This window comes from Lutra lutra, chromosome 4 (genome assembly GCF_902655055.1).
Source record: "Lutra lutra chromosome 4, mLutLut1.2, whole genome shotgun sequence".
In the NCBI taxonomy this organism is placed as follows: domain Eukaryota; kingdom Metazoa; phylum Chordata; class Mammalia; order Carnivora; family Mustelidae; genus Lutra; species Lutra lutra.
In genome coordinates this window covers 151167322-151186999 of record NC_062281.1, presented here as the reverse complement: position 1 = coordinate 151186999, position 19678 = coordinate 151167322, and the positions used below count along the sequence as shown (strand labels likewise).

Genomic DNA, 19678 nt, shown 5'->3' with positions numbered 1-19678 from the left:
GTGGCGCTGACTGAAATCCCCGGGCACTGTCCCCAAAGACTCCTGCACCTGCTCACCTGGGACCCTTCCTCTCTCACAGTCTTCCACTGGGTGGCCTGGTGTGGGGTTTATAAATAACCAGAATCGCATCAGCTGTTCTCCCCCTTTGATGGCAGGTAACGGACCTGAAAATCTACATTCCCGTCCTCCATCAACTCCACTCCCGGAATAGGCACCTTTGGACAAGCTGCATGTGTAGCAACACAATCCAATAAAAATGAAATGAGGAAAACAACTTTATTTCTTACTACGTTCAAGTCTTCCTTATTTGAATTGTGAATACTCCAGTTACGTCTCCTATAGGGCCTGTCGAGAAATGCATTTTATGGTGAAATATGCCCCTGGGTGACTTGTGTGGGAAACTCTCTGACTTCCTTTCAAAAGCCTGGATTAAAGAAGCGGGTGGTACGTTTGTGAGAAATTCTAAAGGGCCTTTTAACTTTTCTTTATGCCACTCTCACTCTTGATAGATGACCCGTATTGTCCGGTATTCTCTTTTAGGAAATAAAATATCTGCCCCAGGAACCATCTAAATCTTGCCAAAGGGGCAAAAACACCCCCTCTAGTCTATAATATCATGTAATAATATGAGAAATGTACTTATGATATAATGTCAAATAACAAAGCAGGATATGAAACTGTATGAATTAGTTTGATCTCAACACACATCCTGAAAACAGTCCAGAGCAGTTATTTTTGAATAATGGGATTAGGCATGCTTAATTTTCTGTTTTAATTTTCAGTTAAGAGAATATATACGTTCTAAAAAGTCAAATAAAATTACTTTAAAAAGAAAACCATTTTTTCAGAAAAGGGCTTAAATATCATTCAGTATTTCCTGAGCACCAAAAAAATCACTGTATGAAATTAAAAACTTTACTACCAGGCACGAAGATTCTTCAAGAAAAGAAAGTTATATGCTAATCATGCTGATGAATATAGATCTCAAAATCCTAAGTAAAATACCAAAAAATCGAATCTATATATAGAAAATAATATATCATGAAAGAGTAATATTTACCTTAGAAATGAAGTCTAGAAAAATCTATCAGTAAAATCCACTGTGATATAAATTGAGAGGAAAAATATGTATAATCATTGAAATAAATATAGAAAGAGCATATGACAAAATTCAATGTCCAAATTCAGGATTTATTAAAAAACAATAACACTTCCAAAACAATAAATGAAGAAGAAATAATAAAAAAAAAAACTCTAGTAAAAATTCAAATATCACAGTTACAGGAAACTTAGAAGCACTTCCATTAATTGAAGATCAAGTTAAGAATACCTCCTATTACTAAATATTGTACTGACAGACCCAGCTAATGCAATAAGACAAGAAAAAGAATTACTTAAGGATCAGAGAGGAAGACATAAACCTACTTATGAGGTTCTATGTTGCCTCCATAGAAAATCAAAGAGGAATTGGAAGAATTAGTAACAAACTTTAGTAATGCTTTATATTCAAGAGTCAAGATCAATAAATAAACTGTTAACATTTCCATTTAAAATTCTACATATTTTGGCTCAGTCAGCAACATTTGCTTAATGGAATACTTATTTTTCCACAGGGAAAACTGAAGAGTAAGAAATAAATTAATCCTGTTAGGAGCACATTCTCTCTCATTTTGAATGTGGGTATGTGCTTTCATGAGCCAGAGAAGTCGATCAAGAACACATATTGTTTATCACTGTTACATAGCTAAGAACAATCGTAAAATCTTACTTTGGGACAAATCAGCTATATACTTTTTAAGATCCCCATGGTTCTAGAATGGGTAAGAGCAAACAGTATTATGCTGATGATGAAAATGAAGAGGAGGAGGAGAAGAGCACAGAGGGGCACCTGGGTGGGTTGGCTTAGTCGGTTAATCAGCTGCCTTCGGCAGGGTCCTGAGATCAAGTCCCGCATTGGGCTGCCTGCTCATTAGGGAGTCTAATTCTCCCTCCCCCTCTCCCTCTTCCTCCCCACAACTCATGGTTTCTCTCTGTCTAGCTCAAATAAATAAACAGAATCTTTGAAAAAAAAAAAAAAGAAGAAGAAGAAGAAGAAGAGTACAGAAATGGGAGAAGAGAAAGAGAAAGGAAGAGAGGAGGGAAATGGAGAGAGAGGACAGGAAGAAAGGAGATAACAAGTAGTAAGGAGAGAAGGATAAGGAGAAAAGGGAAGGAAAAAGAGAACAGGAAGAGGAAAAACACACATAAAGGCTCTTTGTTAGGGCACTTGTGTGGCTCAGTCAAACATCAATCTTCAACTCAGGTCACGATCCCAGGGTCCTGATATCAAGCCCCAAGTCAGGCTCCCTTCTCAGGGAGAAGCCTGCTTTTCCCTCTCCCTCTCCCCCTGTTGGTGCTTGCTCCGTCACCCCCCCTCCACTTTCTCTGTGAAATTAATGAATAAAATCTTTTAAAAAAAGGCTCTTTAATAACAAATAGCATGGAGGACAAGGGGAGATGGAGAGGAGAAGGGAGTTGAGGGAAATTGGAAGGGGAGGTGAACCATGAGAGATTATGGACTCTGAAAAACGATCTGAGAATTTTGAAGGGGTGGGGGGTGGGAGGTTGGGGGCACCAGGTGGTGGGTATTGTAGAGGGCACAGATTGCATGGAGCACTGGGTGTGGTGCAAAAATAATGAATACTGTTATGCTGAAAAAATAAAAAAATTTAAAAAAAAAAAAGGCTCTTTGTTGATCCTTTAATAAATGCCAAGTACTATACTAAGTATTTAATCTGTCTTATCTCAATTATTCTTCATAGTAAGCCTCTGAACTTTAATATAATATCCTTACTTATAGGAGAGAAAACAGATGCTCAGAGAGGTTAAGTAACATTCTAAGGTCACACAGTTAGGAGCTGGCATAGCTATAATTTGAATCTAGGTCTGCCTGTCCAGACTCCATGGTACTGGCCACTCACTAGGAGATATTCCTTGCATTATGTATTGAGCTGATTTTAGAGTCCTGTAAGACATGAAGATGAGGAGGTTCTAAAAAGTCACCTTCATACTCCTATCCCGAATCTTCAACTAAGCCAATGTTCTGAAAACCTGAATCCTCATTTTAGAAAGCTCCTGGTTTTGCATTTTAAAATTAAGAATGAAAAGATATTCAGTAAGATACAATTTTTAATGCATTAAGCATTCAAGAGCACAAGTTTAGTGGAAAGGTTAAATCTGAAGCAAAAATATAACTTGTCAGTTTTCACTGAAAAAGCATTTGAATTCTAGTGCATTATCATGCTCTGCAATCATTTTTCTCCATGTAGCAGTTCTCCCAAGACCTGCTCTCTCACTGACTTGCTTTCCTTCTATTATTCTTAGACCATGATGCATGAAATACAAGGTTTACATTAAGTTTTAGCAAATAAAATAGGCTGCTTCCAAAATATTTGTGTTTCAAATAAACATCCAAAGCAACATTTACCATCCTTCCTGAGATTTTGGCTGTCTGGGAACTGCCTGTGTATTACATTTATGTCACTTGTTTCCTATAGAGTGTCAGACAAATGCCATCACGAAACATGACGGGGCAGGCACAGTAGTGTCTCAAACGAATCACTGCTTATACAAAGCAACTGAGTGCATCTTGGTTTGCAAGCCCATATTGACAGATTTCAAGACCTGAAAGAGAAGTCTATTAATCGTCCTCCGTGCAGCTCAGAAGATGAGGGAGAGAAAGACAACACACAGCACGAAGTCGCTTACGCCTAATTGCAACCGGGAGACAAACATCCTGAAAGGCATGGTCATAAAGCCATGGGACCCAATTCTCCAGAAAACACGGAGAGGGTGAGAGTTACGTCATTACCATACTATGCATGCCAGTCCTCATTAGCAGGTCTCTATGTGCCCGCTCAGGGTCAAGCACGTTCCAAGTGTTGCAGTTGATGGGTGAATGAGAGGTCCGGCTCTGCAGGAATGCTTGGTCCAGCCGATAAACAAAAAACATGGGAAATTTTGAATAAAGTGAGATTCTAACAAAGTGCTCCTGCAGCAAAACAAACAAAAACAACTAACCCAGTGCGGGGAGGAAGGAAAGACTGACCTGAAGATTAAGTGGGAGCCAGCCTAGGAACAAGCGGGGAGTGACAAAAGGATTTTGCGCTAGATTAATTGTCCAGTGGTTCCCAAAGTCTGGACTCTGAAACAATGGCATCGGCACAATTGGGGAATTTGTTCTAAATGCAGGGGTGGGCCCTACCCCAGACCTCCCGAACCCCAAAATTCTGGGGATGAGACCCAGCATCTGTGTTTTAACAAGCCTTCCAGGTGATTCTGGTGCTGCTGGAATTTGAGAACTTTGGAAACCTGCAAAAGTGAACCCCAAGAGACAGAATGCCTGGAGGATAAACAAGGTTGGATAAGGCGGGGTGGGTGGGAGGATTAGGCAGAGAACGTTGCTCACTGGAGGGATGGGTAGAAGGCATACCAGGAAGGGTTTTATATGTTAGGAAAATAATTTTGGATTTTACCCAAGGCATAATGGTGAGCCATTAAAATATACACTGCGAGTACAGAAAACACAAATAATGCTAGCGCCCATTAAAAAACATATGCCATCACAAAGACAGTGCTATAAATCATTCCAGAGATAAAACACTGCACAGATAAATAGCCAGTAAGAAAGGAACAAATCAGCCCTACCTTTCTTTCTGGAGTCTTTCTTGGTGCTGGTTTTCACAGCTACTTGAAGTTCTGTCTCAGTTGACATCCTACTAAATCCTTAGTCCACTTCACACAGATCCCGGGCCTCGGCCAGGCTCATGGAGGACTCCTCTTCAAGACAACAACTCCTTCCTTCAGAAACAACGCTCCGAGCTGCACATCTCATTCACTCCTTCCGAGCGCTGCGAATCAAGCCAAGAGAACGTTCAGAATCATCACCCTTATGAGGTTCAACAGAAATTAGTCGGGGGGTGGTGGCAGAACAGACTGTCAAACATACAAGACCAGGAAAACCTTGGTCACTGGGTACAAACTGCTCACTCGATGTCACCAAGCCACTGACAGGGTTTGTAGCAAAGGGAATGACAGGTCTACCTGAAACATGGTCTCTCAACCTAGGTACATAACTCGACACAGATCTCTTTAAAACTCTGGATTTCCAAGAAGGACGAAACCCAACTCCTTGTTTTCCACGTGTCTTGCTTTCAAGCAGTAGATGCCACCCAGAAAATACAGCAAAGGAGTATTTCCTGAGCAACCCCGTGGAGACATTTCCAACAACAGGGCACCCATCCATCAGCCAAGCTTGATCAGAGCCATGGCGGCTAAAGCAGATCATAGGGAAGTGACCTGTGGTCTCTCCCTCACTGCCAGGCATCAGCGGGGACATGGAGTTGACATACAATTGGGCTCCAAGGGTAAGGTGACAAATGGGGCTGAGAAACTTTCCAGCCAGCCAATTTTTATGTCAGCTTTTTCCTCAGCTGTAAGAGCAGACAAGCATTTAATGTGGGGAGCAAAAGAGAAGAAGCAGGCAGCCACTCATTCCGTTCTTTCTTTCTTTAATAAATATGCATCGCACATTACTAGGTACTATTAAGTCCAGACTCTGCGCTGGGAAGAGAGGATAATGATAATAATGATAATACAACCACTTCAATTACAGCTAGTATTTACTATGCACTTACTCTATACTTTGCCCTCAGCTACAGGTTCACATACATTATCTCATTTGATTTCAGTTAAATTGAATGAATGTATCTCCTGTGTCGAGTCAACCATCTTTCCCAGTGACCATCTATCTGAGAGTTACATTGGAGAGTTCAGTCGAAAATAAACATTTCACTAGTTATCCCATTTTTAAAGAAAATGAAGATAAAGCTGCTGGAAATGGGTCTTTAAACTGCGCAAGCCCATTCTGAGCTCATCCCACAGACCCAGAAAGGTTGAATCCAGAAAGGCGGACCCTGAATGCCAGTTTCTGCTCAAAAAGAACAGTAAACCAAACCTCTCAATCATGACAACTAAGGAGGGTTTAACTAGGTCTAATGTAAAAGCCACATAAAACTACAGGAAGGCTTTGTGTATTCTAGATTCATCCATGTTGTTACAAATGGTGAGAGGGTATAATGCTGAGTGAACTATGTCAGAGAAAGACTAACACCGTGTGATTTCACTCATATGTGGAATTTAAGAAACAAAACAAAGAAGAAGAGAGGCAAACAAACACACTTCTATATGCAGAGAACAAACCAGGGGTTACCAGAGAGAGGTGGTGGGGGCATGGGTGAAACAGGTAAAGGAGGTAAAGAGTACACTTAACTGTGATGAGCCCTGAGAACAGCTGAGTCACTCCACTGTACACTTGAAAGAACACTGTGTGTTTATACTTAAATAAAAAGACAATAAAATTAGGGGAAGGCCCGATAATAGGGAAATTCTCACCTTAGCCAAAGATACTTGGTCTATTCATTTGTTAAAAAGCAATTTTTTTTTTTTAAATGATGCTGGCCCTGAATGATGTCTCAACGATAGGAACCAAAGCTACAACTAAGGAAAATGCAAAACTATCTTCCTAGAATGGGGTCCGTGAAATCAAACACAGAAAATGGGAACCTTCCTTGCCACCCTTGTGCCATCTAGCTGCACCACGCCACTAGCCCTCACCCCCAATTCCCGACCTCTCCCCTGACAGAAGACGACATCCCACAGGAGATGACAGAGAGGACAGAGCCACAAAGCCCTACATAGACATAATTAAATTTTTTAATAATACTGATCATCTCATGGCCACAGCCAGTGACAAAGTACCTACGACGAGCCAGGCCCAAATGCGGGCTCATTCACGTCAAGAGACAGCTACCATGCAGCCACCCTGGCTAGGAGTGTGGACTCTTTATTCCTGTCCTCACAGGTGCTCAGTCTAACAGGGATGTCAGGCAGGTAAGGGACTGCAGGACACACAACTGGAACACACACACACACAGACACCAGGTACACTGGTACACAAAGGAGCAAGGACTCTCCTTTGCTTGGAAGAGTCACTAAAACTTCTCAAAGGTGGGGTGCCTGGGTGGCTCAGTGGGTTAAAGCCTCTGTCTTCAGCTCAGGTTATGATCCCAGGGTCCTGGGATCGAGTCCCGCATTGGGCTCTCTGCTGGGCTGCTCAGCAGGTAGCCTGCGTCCTCCTCTCTCTCTGCCTACTTGTGATCTCTGTTAAATAAATAAATAAAATCCTTAAAAATAAAAAAGTTCCTATATAAAACTGGATGGGAACTGGGCCGTGTTTTCCCCTTCAACTTCATAAAGCACCATACAGCACCTCTCCCTATCCCGTGGATATCTCCAACACTGCTTGTTCAACAAATGGGGACTGTGTTCAAGTGTTATAAAGCATTGCTTGTGCATTTCTGAAGAACACCCTGATATCAATAATGAAAGGAAACCAACATTATTTCAAATAAAAACTTCAATAAGGAAGCCGCAGTAAGGAGAGAAGCTATACCACAGCCCCGGTCTTGGCATCTCCTTTAATTTTCCAAATGCCAGAGGTTGGGAAAATGCTGTGAAGTAACTCCAAATTATTTAGGAAATTCATTTCTTTGTAATTAAGGAGATTAAAGTCCCCCAAGGACCAGGAACCATGTGACAACTGAAATCATTTTTCCCCAGTAAAAGCTGTGAAACCCTATCAGTTAAATTCAGACTCGCCTAGAATTGTGAAATGCTTCAATAATGTTTCTTTGCTCCACACAATCTGCAGTAATTTAATATTCCTGAAGTGTGTCAGGTTTTTTATAATGAGCTCTTCAAATCTAAATGTGAATTATGCAACATTCCACTACAGGCATTCTGTCCAGGGCCCTGCTTCTAAATGTAAAATCCTGTGTTCAGTGAGTTTGGTGGGGAGGGGTTGTGGGGGTAGTTTGTTGGGGAGGGGGGCAAAAAAAAACACCAAACAACAAAGCAGAGAAAACATGTAGGCCTTAAAAGTGAAGAAGCAGCAGCAGCATAAAGGTCTGAGCATCCGTAACAGAAGAAACACACACTAAAACCTACTGTAACACAAGCTCATGCTTTCTCTCCCCCTACCCATCCCCCTCATAAGATTCTACTGTACAACAGCCAGCATTGAGGTGGGCCCGCTATTTGGCAGGTATGCTACTATGAACTTCTTTTATTCAATCTTTCAACCACTTGAAAAGTTAGGTCTTACTATCAGTTTTCATTTAACAAAGGAAAGCAGAAGCTGGTCAGTAGCTGGTCCACGGTCACATGGCTCTTAAGTAGCACAGCACAGGTCAGGGTACAAACTACTCTTCTCCCCACCTTCCCTCCCCACCAAGTCTTCCAGATGTCCATCAACTGGCCAGTGGAGAAACAAAATGTGGTCTGTGCATGCAAAGGAATACTATTCAGCCATAAAAAGGAATGGGGTATTGCTACATGCTACAATGTGGATGGCCTGTGACAACAGGAGGGCCGAATGAAAGAAGTTAAACCAAAAAGGTCATACAATGTATGATTCCATTTATATGAATGATCCAAAACAGATACCTCCATAGAGAGATGGAAAGCAGATCAGTGGTTTCAAGGTACTAAGGGAAGCAAGGAAGAGGGGAGGGGACTGCTTCATGGGTACAGGATCTCCTTTGGGAGTGCTAAAAAGGTTTGGGAACTAGATAGAGGCAGTGGTCACACAACATCATAAACATAATAAATACCCCTGGATTGTACATACTGAAAATGTTAATTTTATTTTGTGTGCATTTCACCTAAATTAAACAGAAACAAAACAAGAAAACCTCCAAGCCACGTCCCACATCCAGCATGTCACTTAGTGATATGCTAGGAACACTGCAAATTCCAGTCCGAAAAGATAACCTGGACTTAAAACACAGATGAAAACGCAGTCTTCCCAAAAGGCAAACTTTGGGATTAAAAGCTGCATGCCACAACCTGCGTGTCTGGGGACTTAGGCATTTTAATCGCTTTGTCCAAACTATAGAGCACCCAAAACAGGTTATTAACAAGGCACAAGAGTCTGTAACCATCCAGATGAAGAGTCTGTTTCCTCATCAGTAAAATGGAAAGACTACCCCCAAGGATGTAATATTTGGAAGATTAAAGAGTCATACATCTGCTTGTCTTTACATAAAGAAACAGGATAAACAAGGCAGGGCACCAGGATGTCATTTTACTGCACAGGGGCATCTGGGTAGGAGAATGACCAGGTGACCGGGTGGAAGGATGTGGCAAAGGATGATACTTCTGAGTCGAGCTTTTTGCATTATTCGCCCCATTTGGAAGCCCACTGTTCTACACACTTGAAAAAAATTAAATTAAATGCACAGGGGTGGGAAGTGAGGGAAAGGTTAGACTGGAAGTGGACTGAGACAAATTAATCCAATTGTATCAAATTAACATCACAAACAGTCTCTAAAGGGGTGAGAGAGAAAGAACTAATCCAAATAATTTATGAACACAGAATTTCACTGTTTACACTCAGTCTTCGGCAGGGCTGTAGCAGGGGGAGCTGCAAACAACCACCAAACTTCTTTTATTGGGCTTTTGGGGGGGGGGTAGTGTTTTGGGCAAATTACAAAACTATTTTAGATGTCCTACAGTATTAAATGAAGGGGTAAATTCTTTGATGTTCTTGGGAGCCCAGTTCTCACAATGAAAGAGGAGACATTAAATTATGGAAAGGAGGAAGCCAGGAAAAATATGATGGGGATAGACTGGAAATGGGAGATTTCCGGCAAACTCATGATTTATGAAATACGCATCCATCTGTCTATGTATGTACACACACATGCATTTATATGCACACATCTCCTAGCTCTGTCCACTGAACGGGTCCAGAAGCCAAGACACCCAAGGAACAACATGATCCCTAACACCTGGATTTTGGTTTTTTACTACCGTTCCCCAGTAAAAGGAACCAGGGGTTCTTGGAGAACTGGCTGATTTCAGAGCTGGGGTGGAACCGGTGAAAGATGAGCCTGAAATATCTCGTTATTCCAGCAAGGAAGGAAGTGCTCAAGACAAGCACAAATGACGGGGGCATGTCACAAGAATACAGAAGCCATCTCAGAGGTGCAGTCATTGGCCCAATCTGGAATAATTTATACACCAATGTCATTTAAGGATGGTAATAAATAATAAACCACTGGGGGGGGGGAACCCAATAATCCATGAATCGATACTGATAACAGATAAGAGGAGGAAGGAGGGAAGGCTGTCTTGCTTAGGGTAGAACAGGTACTATCTGGGATATACAGAGGGGGTGTGGGGCATAAAGCCAACATTTTGAAGTCATCAGAATGAAGCTTAGTTAGGCAAGAACCATCCATAAGTGGTAAATCCAGGGAAATTTTAGATTAGAAGACATCTGTTGGTCTTCAAGTGTCTTCCTACCTATTGCTTATAGTTGCAAAGGGAAAATGTGTGATTACACAATGGGAAATTGCACAACACCTCGATTAGGTTCTCCAAGTGAACATTAACAAGCAGGGACAGATGGAGATGATGGAACACCCTCAGCAGAGTACATCACTACCATGTAGCATTCTGTCCCAGAATCTAGTAACATCATGCATTTAAAAATTAGGGGGGAGGAGGGGAGTGTATCCTTCAAAAATACAGTAATAAAAGATAAAGGGAAGCTGGGGAAATATCTGTAAAGAAAATACATAGATATAACAACTAAATGCAACACCTTAGAAGATCCTGTGCTTTAATGGACCAATGGACAAATTTGAATATAGATGACATATTAGGTAAAAATAGTGTATCAGTGTTATTTATTCAATTTGATAATGTTCTTATGGTTATGGATTAAGCATAAAGGACAAAGATATGTGCACCTTACATACACTTGTATGTATCATATACTTGTATATGTACATGCATGCGTATGTCTGTACGTATCCATATCCACAGAGAATACACAAATAATACAGCCCATGGGATAAAATGTTAGCAATAAGTGAGTCTAAGTAAAGGGTATGGCAGTTTTTATAGTTCTTAAAAGTATCATTTTTAAACATTTTCCTGTAATTTTGAGGTTATTTCTAAATTCTAAAAAAAAAAAAATGTTTTTAGGAATCCCAGCTCAGACCCTGGCACACAAAGGTATGTCACAAAGCCAGTTCTGGCCTCACTTTTAAGTTCAGACCCATTCCAGCTCCCTAGATGGCATACTTTCTAATTCCCAAGGCTAGCTGAGGTTAAAATTAGTTTATGGCTGTCAGTTCTTATTAGAGATTCCAACTTCACCTCAGATCTACCCAGACTGCCTGACTTGGCAGAAGCCTCTGGGCCAAGGTTGTCTGGAACAGGCCTTTTTCTTCCCGAGCTCTGGACATCCTCTTCATACTTGCCTTCCGTGCCAGGAATTTGGCCACCAAGACTTTTCCTCTACCTGCACCAAAGATCACTGCAAACTCCTTTCATTACTTGGCCAACACCAGCCTTCCCAGCATCCTCTTCCTCTCCATCTGTGGGGCTACGGATTTAGCCCATCAGAACTTTCCCCTTTTAGAAACATATGTGAAGGGCTACCTGGTCTGATCTAGCCCATCTGGAAGATGGCAAAAATTTGCTCATTCTGCACATGAGTTCTCTTCAGGGACAATAAAATTAGGAAAGGGTAATGTTTTGCTGGAACCCAAAGACAACATCTATTAAAAGCCACTGGAGGTATGAGAAGAACAAACGTTACAGGAGCGTTAGCAGAAGGCTGGTCGGGAAGAATGCACCCTCACAACTTATGAAAGACCACTATCGCCACAGCAAACACAGAGCCATCCCCTCTCTTGACCAAACTCTTCAGAAAAAATAATGCACTGGCTTTAAAACTCTGAAGGCCCCCAAGTTCATAATTAACCACCCCACCGTAGACCCCCCTCAAGGCAGTTTTGCCAGACAGTGTGTGTGAAGGGGCAAAATATCAGAGGTCAGAGACCTCTCTTGGCCTGTGACCTCATCTTCCTTCTGTGTCTTGTTGGGTTATGTTTACTTCCCATTATAAGAAAATAAAAAAACAAAAAGAATTTTAGCTTACAGAAAGCGTTCTAGAAAGCCATTCTCTGTGACAGAACAAAATAAAGTAATGAGGAAAAGTGAGTAAAGGGAAGCAAATAATTGGAAAAGACGGTGAGGGGAGAAACTAGGATAGGGCCCCAGAGAAATCTGTAAAGTTGCAGAAGAGAGGGTATAAAGCTGTCTATGAGATTCCTAGAGGCCAGAGCAAAGAAGGAAATGTGATCAGTGACCAGTTCTGAGTTTCACAAGGTTCATGCTCAAATAAAGCCTTTTCTTTCCCCTTTGAAACAGAAATGGGGAATTTTTGAAAGGGGAATTTTCATAAAAACAGCACTGTGTGGTGTCATGGACATCAGCACTGTCTCTACAAAAAATTGAACAGGGAATTTTCAGTGGTCCTTAATTTATGCTGTAAGTATAACACTAAAGCATAATTTAGTAGTATTGCTTTTTAAATAGGGTCAAAACAATGTGACCCAAGTCATTTTAAATTCTCTATGAATAGAGTACGATTTCTATTTTTTAACTGAAGTGAAAAATAAATAAGTAGGATCTTACTCTACAGCTATCTGGTGGTTTGGCTTTTCTTAGAATTTTCTAGAATTAAAAAATTAATAATATAAATGGTTTATCAGTTTACTTATCTATAAAATGGGATAGTGGTGGGTATGACTCATGGAATTAAGTGAATGGGAACACGTGAAAGTTATGTGAAAACACTTTGGGGAATATAAAATTCTATGTTCCAGAGGGCAAGCTGTTATTTTTCAGGTATCAGTCAACCTTCAGCAAGGGGATGATAGGAGGCACACAAAATGTATTTCTTTGATAAATCAAAGTCAAAGCTAACAAAAGTCAGAACCAGGTTTCAGCAATATTAATGGAATTTATGTGACAGCAACAATGTATACTTAGGAACATTTCATTTAACTAATGGATCACATAGTTTAAGTTTTTATTGCACCATGGAAAGTCATTACATCAACTTTTAAGAGTATCAGAAAAAACAATTGTATAAACCTAAAATAATCCCATTAGTGTTTTCATTACTTGGGGCCCCACGTTCAGCCAACCTCTAAAATTCTCACCTTTGATTCTACAAAAATATGAGGGGTGAGAACCTAAAGCAGGAAACTGTCCCCAGAGTCTGGGATGGAATCATGCCGACTCTCCCGCCGATCATCTATGTATCATTAGGCACATGAGCTACTTAACCATTCTGAGCCCCAATTTCTTCATCTGGAAAATATGGATCCAGTGGGGCCCACAGTCTTCAAACAGGGAACACGCAGACCAGGGAGTGCTGAAGAAAGTCCACTAGAGTGAAAAATTCACACTCTGCCATAACTATTGAAAACTATTTTTATCTTTAAAAAAGGGGGGGTAGCTTATTACTTAAATTTGCAGATCAACAGCACATGTATGTAAATTTATGCATAAGAATCCATACCCTGTACAGGGTGCAGGCTTCAAAAATTATTCATTGATGGGGGGCGACGACCAGGCAGGTGGCAGGTGGTGGCAGGTGGCCACTAACAGTGGTTTAGTGGGAGCGACTGATACTGTTCAAGTCCTTTCAAGATGATGCTAGCCCAGGAATCACACCGGGATTGGAGGCAGGAAAACAACGAAGCAAGCCGGGGGAGCCTGCGTCAGTGGACCCAGTAAGTTTAAAAGCTTACGCTCTTCAAATTTCCTTTCCAAGTGGGTTCTGAATAAATGAATCTTCAGGAAAAAGGAAGCAGCAGCAGCAGCAGCAGCAGCAAATACCCCAATTCCTTCAGCACACAGCCATTAATTCACAGTTTCTAGAAATCTAATCAATTCAACACACATTTCTTTCACACCTACTGTGTGCACAGCAGCCCCTGTGCTCCATGCTGGCAGTACTGAGAGACCCATCAAGGCCTGGCGGCTGCCACACCCTCCTAGGGCCAGGCGGCACTCACTCCTCAGGTGGCACTCACTCCTCTTCCCCAATACTCCTCCCAATGGGGCACCTTCTTCGGGGGCATTTTGGCCAGGACCTGATTCCTCCCTTTAACCCCCTTAGCCAAATGGGGAGGCAGGCCACATGGTTTATTTGCTCATCACAAACCGAAAGCCCTCCTCTGTCATCCCTGGTCCCTCTGCCGCGTGTTTGAGGAACGGGGAACTCCCCCAATTCCCTGGGATCTTGCGGGAAGAAAAGACAAGTATTTAATGAGGCCCTCCCGGTGAAGGGGATTTTAAATAAACAAACGCCACATCTGGCAGCTTCACGTGCTGATTTACCTGAACTATATATATACTGCCGTTATTTACTCTCCCTTTCCACAGGCTACACTTCATTAACTTCAGAGTTGACAATGGGGAAAGACAGGCACAGGGGCCCACCACCTGTAAACGGCGAGCCCAGCGGGTGTGCACTATGTCCCTGAGTGGCCCCGTCTGCTGGGTGGTCCAGGGGCTGGGCTCCTCTGGAAGCTGGCACATCCCAGCGGCTGTCCGGCTGTCCGGCTCACAGGGGCTGTCAGTGGGCTCCTCCCGGGGCAGCCCTTCCCATGGCTGCCAACAGGTGCCACCTTCTCCCCACCCAGAGAGCCAAGAGAGGGGTGGCATGCTTTCTCCTCTCCCTCATGTCTTATTTTAATTCTCTCTCTCTCAAACACCTCATTTTTACCACCTTCCTTTTGAGGGGGGGGGGGGAAGGGCCCATCATCTTCCTTTGCTTCCTAATGATTTGCTAGTTCAATCTCAATTACCGTAAAATGGGATACACGGATGGCTCAAATTTTCTCCACAAAAGGATGTGCACTTGACTGGAAGCAACCCAATTTCCACAATTATCTCCCTCACAAAAAGCACACACAACAGTGCTAACCGTGGGGCTATGTTTTCCTGAAGCCATAAATAGGGATGGATGCACTGACAAAGGAGCTCTTTTTGGTTTGTTTCCTGATTTGTGAATGTATTTATTTGAACCTTCTCACAGACACATAAAAATTCAATCACACTTGGCAAATACTGAGCAAATCACCAACACGGAAAGCTGTTTCCTCTCCATGCAATTTCCTCCTCACTGTTAAACCCTCCATCCTCCTCAGAATGGCAGTCCAAACTCCCCTCCACGGGGAAGGCTTCCCGGACGGGGTGTACCCTTCCCCGTGGTACAGCAGCCTCTACGGAGGACAGAGGCAGGACAGAGCAGAGTCTCCCCAACTTTGTCCCACACTGGCATCACCTGAGGGGCTGGGGGACTACCAATGCTCGCCTGCCACCCTGGGACTCTTACTCAACTGGTGTGAGGGGACACCTGTCCACTGGGATGCTTAAAAGCTCCCCAGGTGGTCTGAATGCTCACCAACATCTGGGAAGTACAAGCGTCTTCAGGGCCAAGCATGATCCCACTCCCTAGTCCCTAGGTTTGGGCCCCAGACTGAACCCCCAAGTCTGAATGCATTCACTGCAAAATGGGAGGACCCTGAGAATACACACACCTGATGCAGGGCAGGTACCATGCAACAGAAGCCACCTAAAATGCTCATCATGTGTTGATAAGGGCAGCGGGTAGGTGGGAAAATGCCCCCTGCCCCAAGATCTCCATGACCTAATCATCAGAATATTTAGGTGATTTAGATCCTAAGAATTTGTGCTTTTGAACAGATGAGGTCTCGATGAGATCTGAGACTGTGAACTAATGAGACCCTGGAGACACCCTGCCCGTAGCCTGTATTTGGGCTGGATGCGAACCTTTGAGGGGCAGAGGAGAGACTGGGGCAGACGGAATGGGCCCCGCAGATATCCACTCCCTATTCCAAATCCCAGCTGACTGCACCAGGAGTCGATTCCTCAGCCAAGAACGATCCAACGGCTGACCGCGCAGCCACGACTTGGCCTGGCAGGGAGAGTTAGAGCCAAAGCAGATAGAGGTGATAATACGCACATTCTCTCTCTCTCTCTCAAGAATCTGATCGCATTAATACAGATTCTGCCCAGCGGCGATGGGACCAGGAGTGAAAAGACGCACAGGGAGAAGCCAGGAGGCAGCAAGGGAACAACTGAGCAGCCGGGATGAGCGAGCCCAAGTACAGATGAACAGAAGCCACCAAGTAGAAAAATATCCATATAATTAAGAGAGAGAAACAGATCATCTTCAGTAGAAGCAGTCACTGAGGGCACCCCATGGCAGGGAGAGAAGGTTGTCCTGTGCAAAGGCAAGAAGAGAACCCAGTCCTGAGAGAGAGCCAGGATGGGTACTGTTATGAGCTCTTACCCCCTTCTCTTGGAGGCCACGGCAGAGAAACTCCTCCCTTCCTCCCTGCTGTGTGTGGTCTGACAAGGCTGCCCATCTCCTTCCTAGGAGGCCCTATAATGAAGAGCCTGAGAAATACTCACCAGTATCTCTCACCTGAACCCTTAAAGACATCATGATTCATACTGTGACAAAGACAAAAACAAAACAAACAAACAAACAAAAACACATGAACATCACAGTCTCACAGACTTGGCCTGGGTTTTCAAATCATGGCTCCATGAAGTCCCAGATGTGTGACCTTGGGCAAATCCCTAGACATCTTTGAGCCTCAAATTCTGTCTCTGTAAAGCTGGGAAACCTTACCCCTAATGGCTGCTGAGCAGAATACTTAAGATAATGTACACAAATTGCCTGGTACTACAGGACACGGTCATTACACATTGTTTGCCTTCCCATCCCACGATTTCATGTGCATTTAACTCTTTGGGAGGAAAAGGGGAAATTTTCTGATATTTTCTATACTACATGCCTATTAGTTTTGCGATATCTGCCTGTCAAAATGAATCAGGAAACAATGACCTAATAAAACTTTCTGCTAGGATATGAAATCGGGTATGCTGACATAACCTGACCAACGGGCTCCCGTCTGGCATGCCTCCCCAAACTCCCAGCTCGGGGGCTCCTCCTCACTCGGACCAAGGGCTACAGCCACACTAGGTGGGTCAGACCCCAGAGCACGCCTTGGTCATGCAATGCCGCACCTCCGCACCTCCTCACCTCCTCCAGCTCAGCCCGCACTCCTACACCGCACCGGTCGGTCGATGCCAAACTCAAAACCGAGGACAATTCCAGAGAAGTCAGTAAAGAGATCATTAACACAAGGGTAAGCTGTGTTTGAAGGAAACCCCATAGGGCACTGCAGTAGCCCATGGACAGGAGAACAGAGCTGTTTGTTCCCTTCTCCTGGGCCTGATGGGGGGAAAGAAAGGAGAGGTGACCGGAACCAGATAGAAGGTAGAGAAAGTTGCCTTGAAAGGAGCACTGACCTTCAGCCTAGTATGATATAGCAGGCCCCAGTCAACTGTGCCAGAACAATGCCAAAAAGAATGCCAAAAAGAAAAGACCATAAAGACTTCACTCCCCTCCTTCCTGCCCCTCGGCCTCCTGCTGGGACTCAGTGCAGGCTACTGGGAGAAGAGGCCGGGGAGGGGGGTCAGGCAACCCATGGATACTGTCCACACAGTGAGCCTTCTGGAGGAAGGAGGACAGGGAGAGAAGAGGAGGGATGACACCTAGAAGGGCAAGCAGAAGAGAGCCAGCGCAAGGTCCAAGGGAAGACCCCCCTCCCCATGAAAAATGTCGCCACGGCCCATATTCTTCAAAACTCGTCAGGAACCTCCTAACTCCTGCCTTCTTGTGGCAGCAGAACATGGGAGGGTGAAGGGGGAAAGGAAAACAGAACCGACTGTGTGCTGTGGTCTGTGCTAAGTGTTGTACACGCCTCATCTCATTCATCTTTACAATCTGGGAAGGCAAGGAGCATTATCCCCATTTTGTAGCAGCAGAAACGGAGGCACAGAACTAATGAAACACCAGGCCCAGGTCCCATTTAGAACCCGAGTCTGCCTGACTCTGAACAACACGTTTCCACCAAACCATCCTGCCTCGCATAAGTCATCTTTCTGTTATCCACCTGTATCTTGTCCCTTCATGAGCACGAAGGCTCAGAGGCCATGGACAGTCTTTTATTTCTCTCGCATATCCTCTTGCCCTGGCTATACGTCTGAGATGCAAAAAAGTCCCACAGAAATAAACCGTGAAATAAATAAAATCACAGAATCTTTGAAATCCCCACAATCCTATTTTTCCTCAGTTTAAAAATAACCTGTTTTGCCATATATTCAGAAGCTTCTCTTCCCTCTTTTAAACAGACCCATTTTTTTTTTTTTAACACACATCTCATATGGGGATTCACAACTCATCACTCCCACAAGAAATACCCCCAGGTTCCTTGTCTATTCAGTCAAGCACTTGGTAAATTTGGAAAACAGTTTAGATTAATTTCTGCCTGCCAAGTATGAGGATGCTGGGTAGCCTTCTCCTAGACAAAGTTTTACAAGAACTGTTATGCTCATTTCCTTAAGCACACCCAACAAGATTTTTTTAAATGGACTCTGGTTAAAGTCTTTGTGACTAATAAGGAACACAACAAAATGCTTACTAATACAACTGTGGCAGTTCTGTACATCCACCCTACGTGAACGGAACATGTGAGTTTTTCTAAAAGCCCTTAAGTGCCTTCCTGACATTTCAGCATTAATTCGGTTTGCCTTCTCTTCGGGGTAGCAATGGTGAGCTGGTGTGAACTCCGTGTGGAGGTGGACGCCTAAGGCCCAAACAAGGGGCTGCCTCCATTCCACACTCACCTCCCAGGCTCATGTGATGGGAAGACAAGACTCCTTAGCAGAACCCAGCAGCAGTCAAAGGAAAGGATCTCCAGCTTTGCTTAGGAGGGCTGCCCTCAGGTCTCCCTTCCGTCCATGCATTCGTTTGACATTTCCTTCCCAAAGACCCTCACAGTTCCATAAGTCCCTTCCTTTCTGCACACTCATTTCGTCTTCCTAACAACCCAGTAAGTAGGCCTGTGATCCCTACTTTACCATGGCTGGACAAGGACAGGAGATGGGCCACAGGTTTCTCAAGCTAGAAAGGGAGGAAAAGAGGATGGAATCCATGTCTTCTGGATGCTAAATCTTTTTTTGTATCTTGCAAATACCTGACTCCTGATTCTGTATTATGTTTCCTTATAGATTACCAGATCTAGGGTTAAAATTGTATCTTGGGGAGGGGAGTAGGGGCCAGGATGGGGAGATAGTGAGAGGGCAAGCTCTGTTGGTAGTACATTAGCAGGTCCCAACCCACCCCTGGGGGTTCCCAGCTGGCAAGACCACACTTCTTACTCTATGTGCTGACTCTAGGCCTCTCCTCTGTTCCCCGTCGGCTGAATCTCTGTATCTTTGTGTCACCACCAGGAGCAAGGACTGTGGGGCCACTGATCCTAATCATGATGCCTTTCCCCAGGAATGATGACCTTCAGCCTTTGGTTATTCGAATTTACAGCCTAAATTAGGAGTATTCTTTTTTTTTTTTTAAGATTTTATTTATTTATTTGACAGAGAGAGATCACAAGTAGACGGAGAGACAGGCAGAGAGAGAGGGAAGCAGGCTCCCCGCTGAGCAGAGAGCCCGATGCGGGACTCAATCCCAGGACCCTGAGATCATGACCTGAGCCGAAGGCAGTGGCTTAACCCACTGAGCCACCCAGGCGCCCCAAATTAGGAGTATTCTTGAAGGATACAAAGATCAAGACAAAGATAACAGAATTAATACTCATTGGCTTCCAAG

General features: G+C 43.6%; 1 protein-coding gene across 6 annotated transcripts in view; it reads right to left on the bottom strand.

Moving 5' to 3' along the window:
* DAB1 (DAB adaptor protein 1) overlaps positions 1 to 19678 on the bottom strand; it is a 407123-nt gene that overhangs the window by 279881 nt on the left and 107564 nt on the right. For all 6 annotated transcript variants that reach the window (XM_047727154.1, XM_047727155.1, XM_047727156.1 and 3 more), the window contains exon 2: positions 4687 to 4889. In XM_047727154.1, coding sequence (XP_047583110.1) covers positions 4687 to 4753 — 67 coding nt within the window. In that variant the 5' untranslated portion in view covers positions 4754 to 4889. The remainder of the gene's footprint in view (positions 1 to 4686; positions 4890 to 19678) is intronic.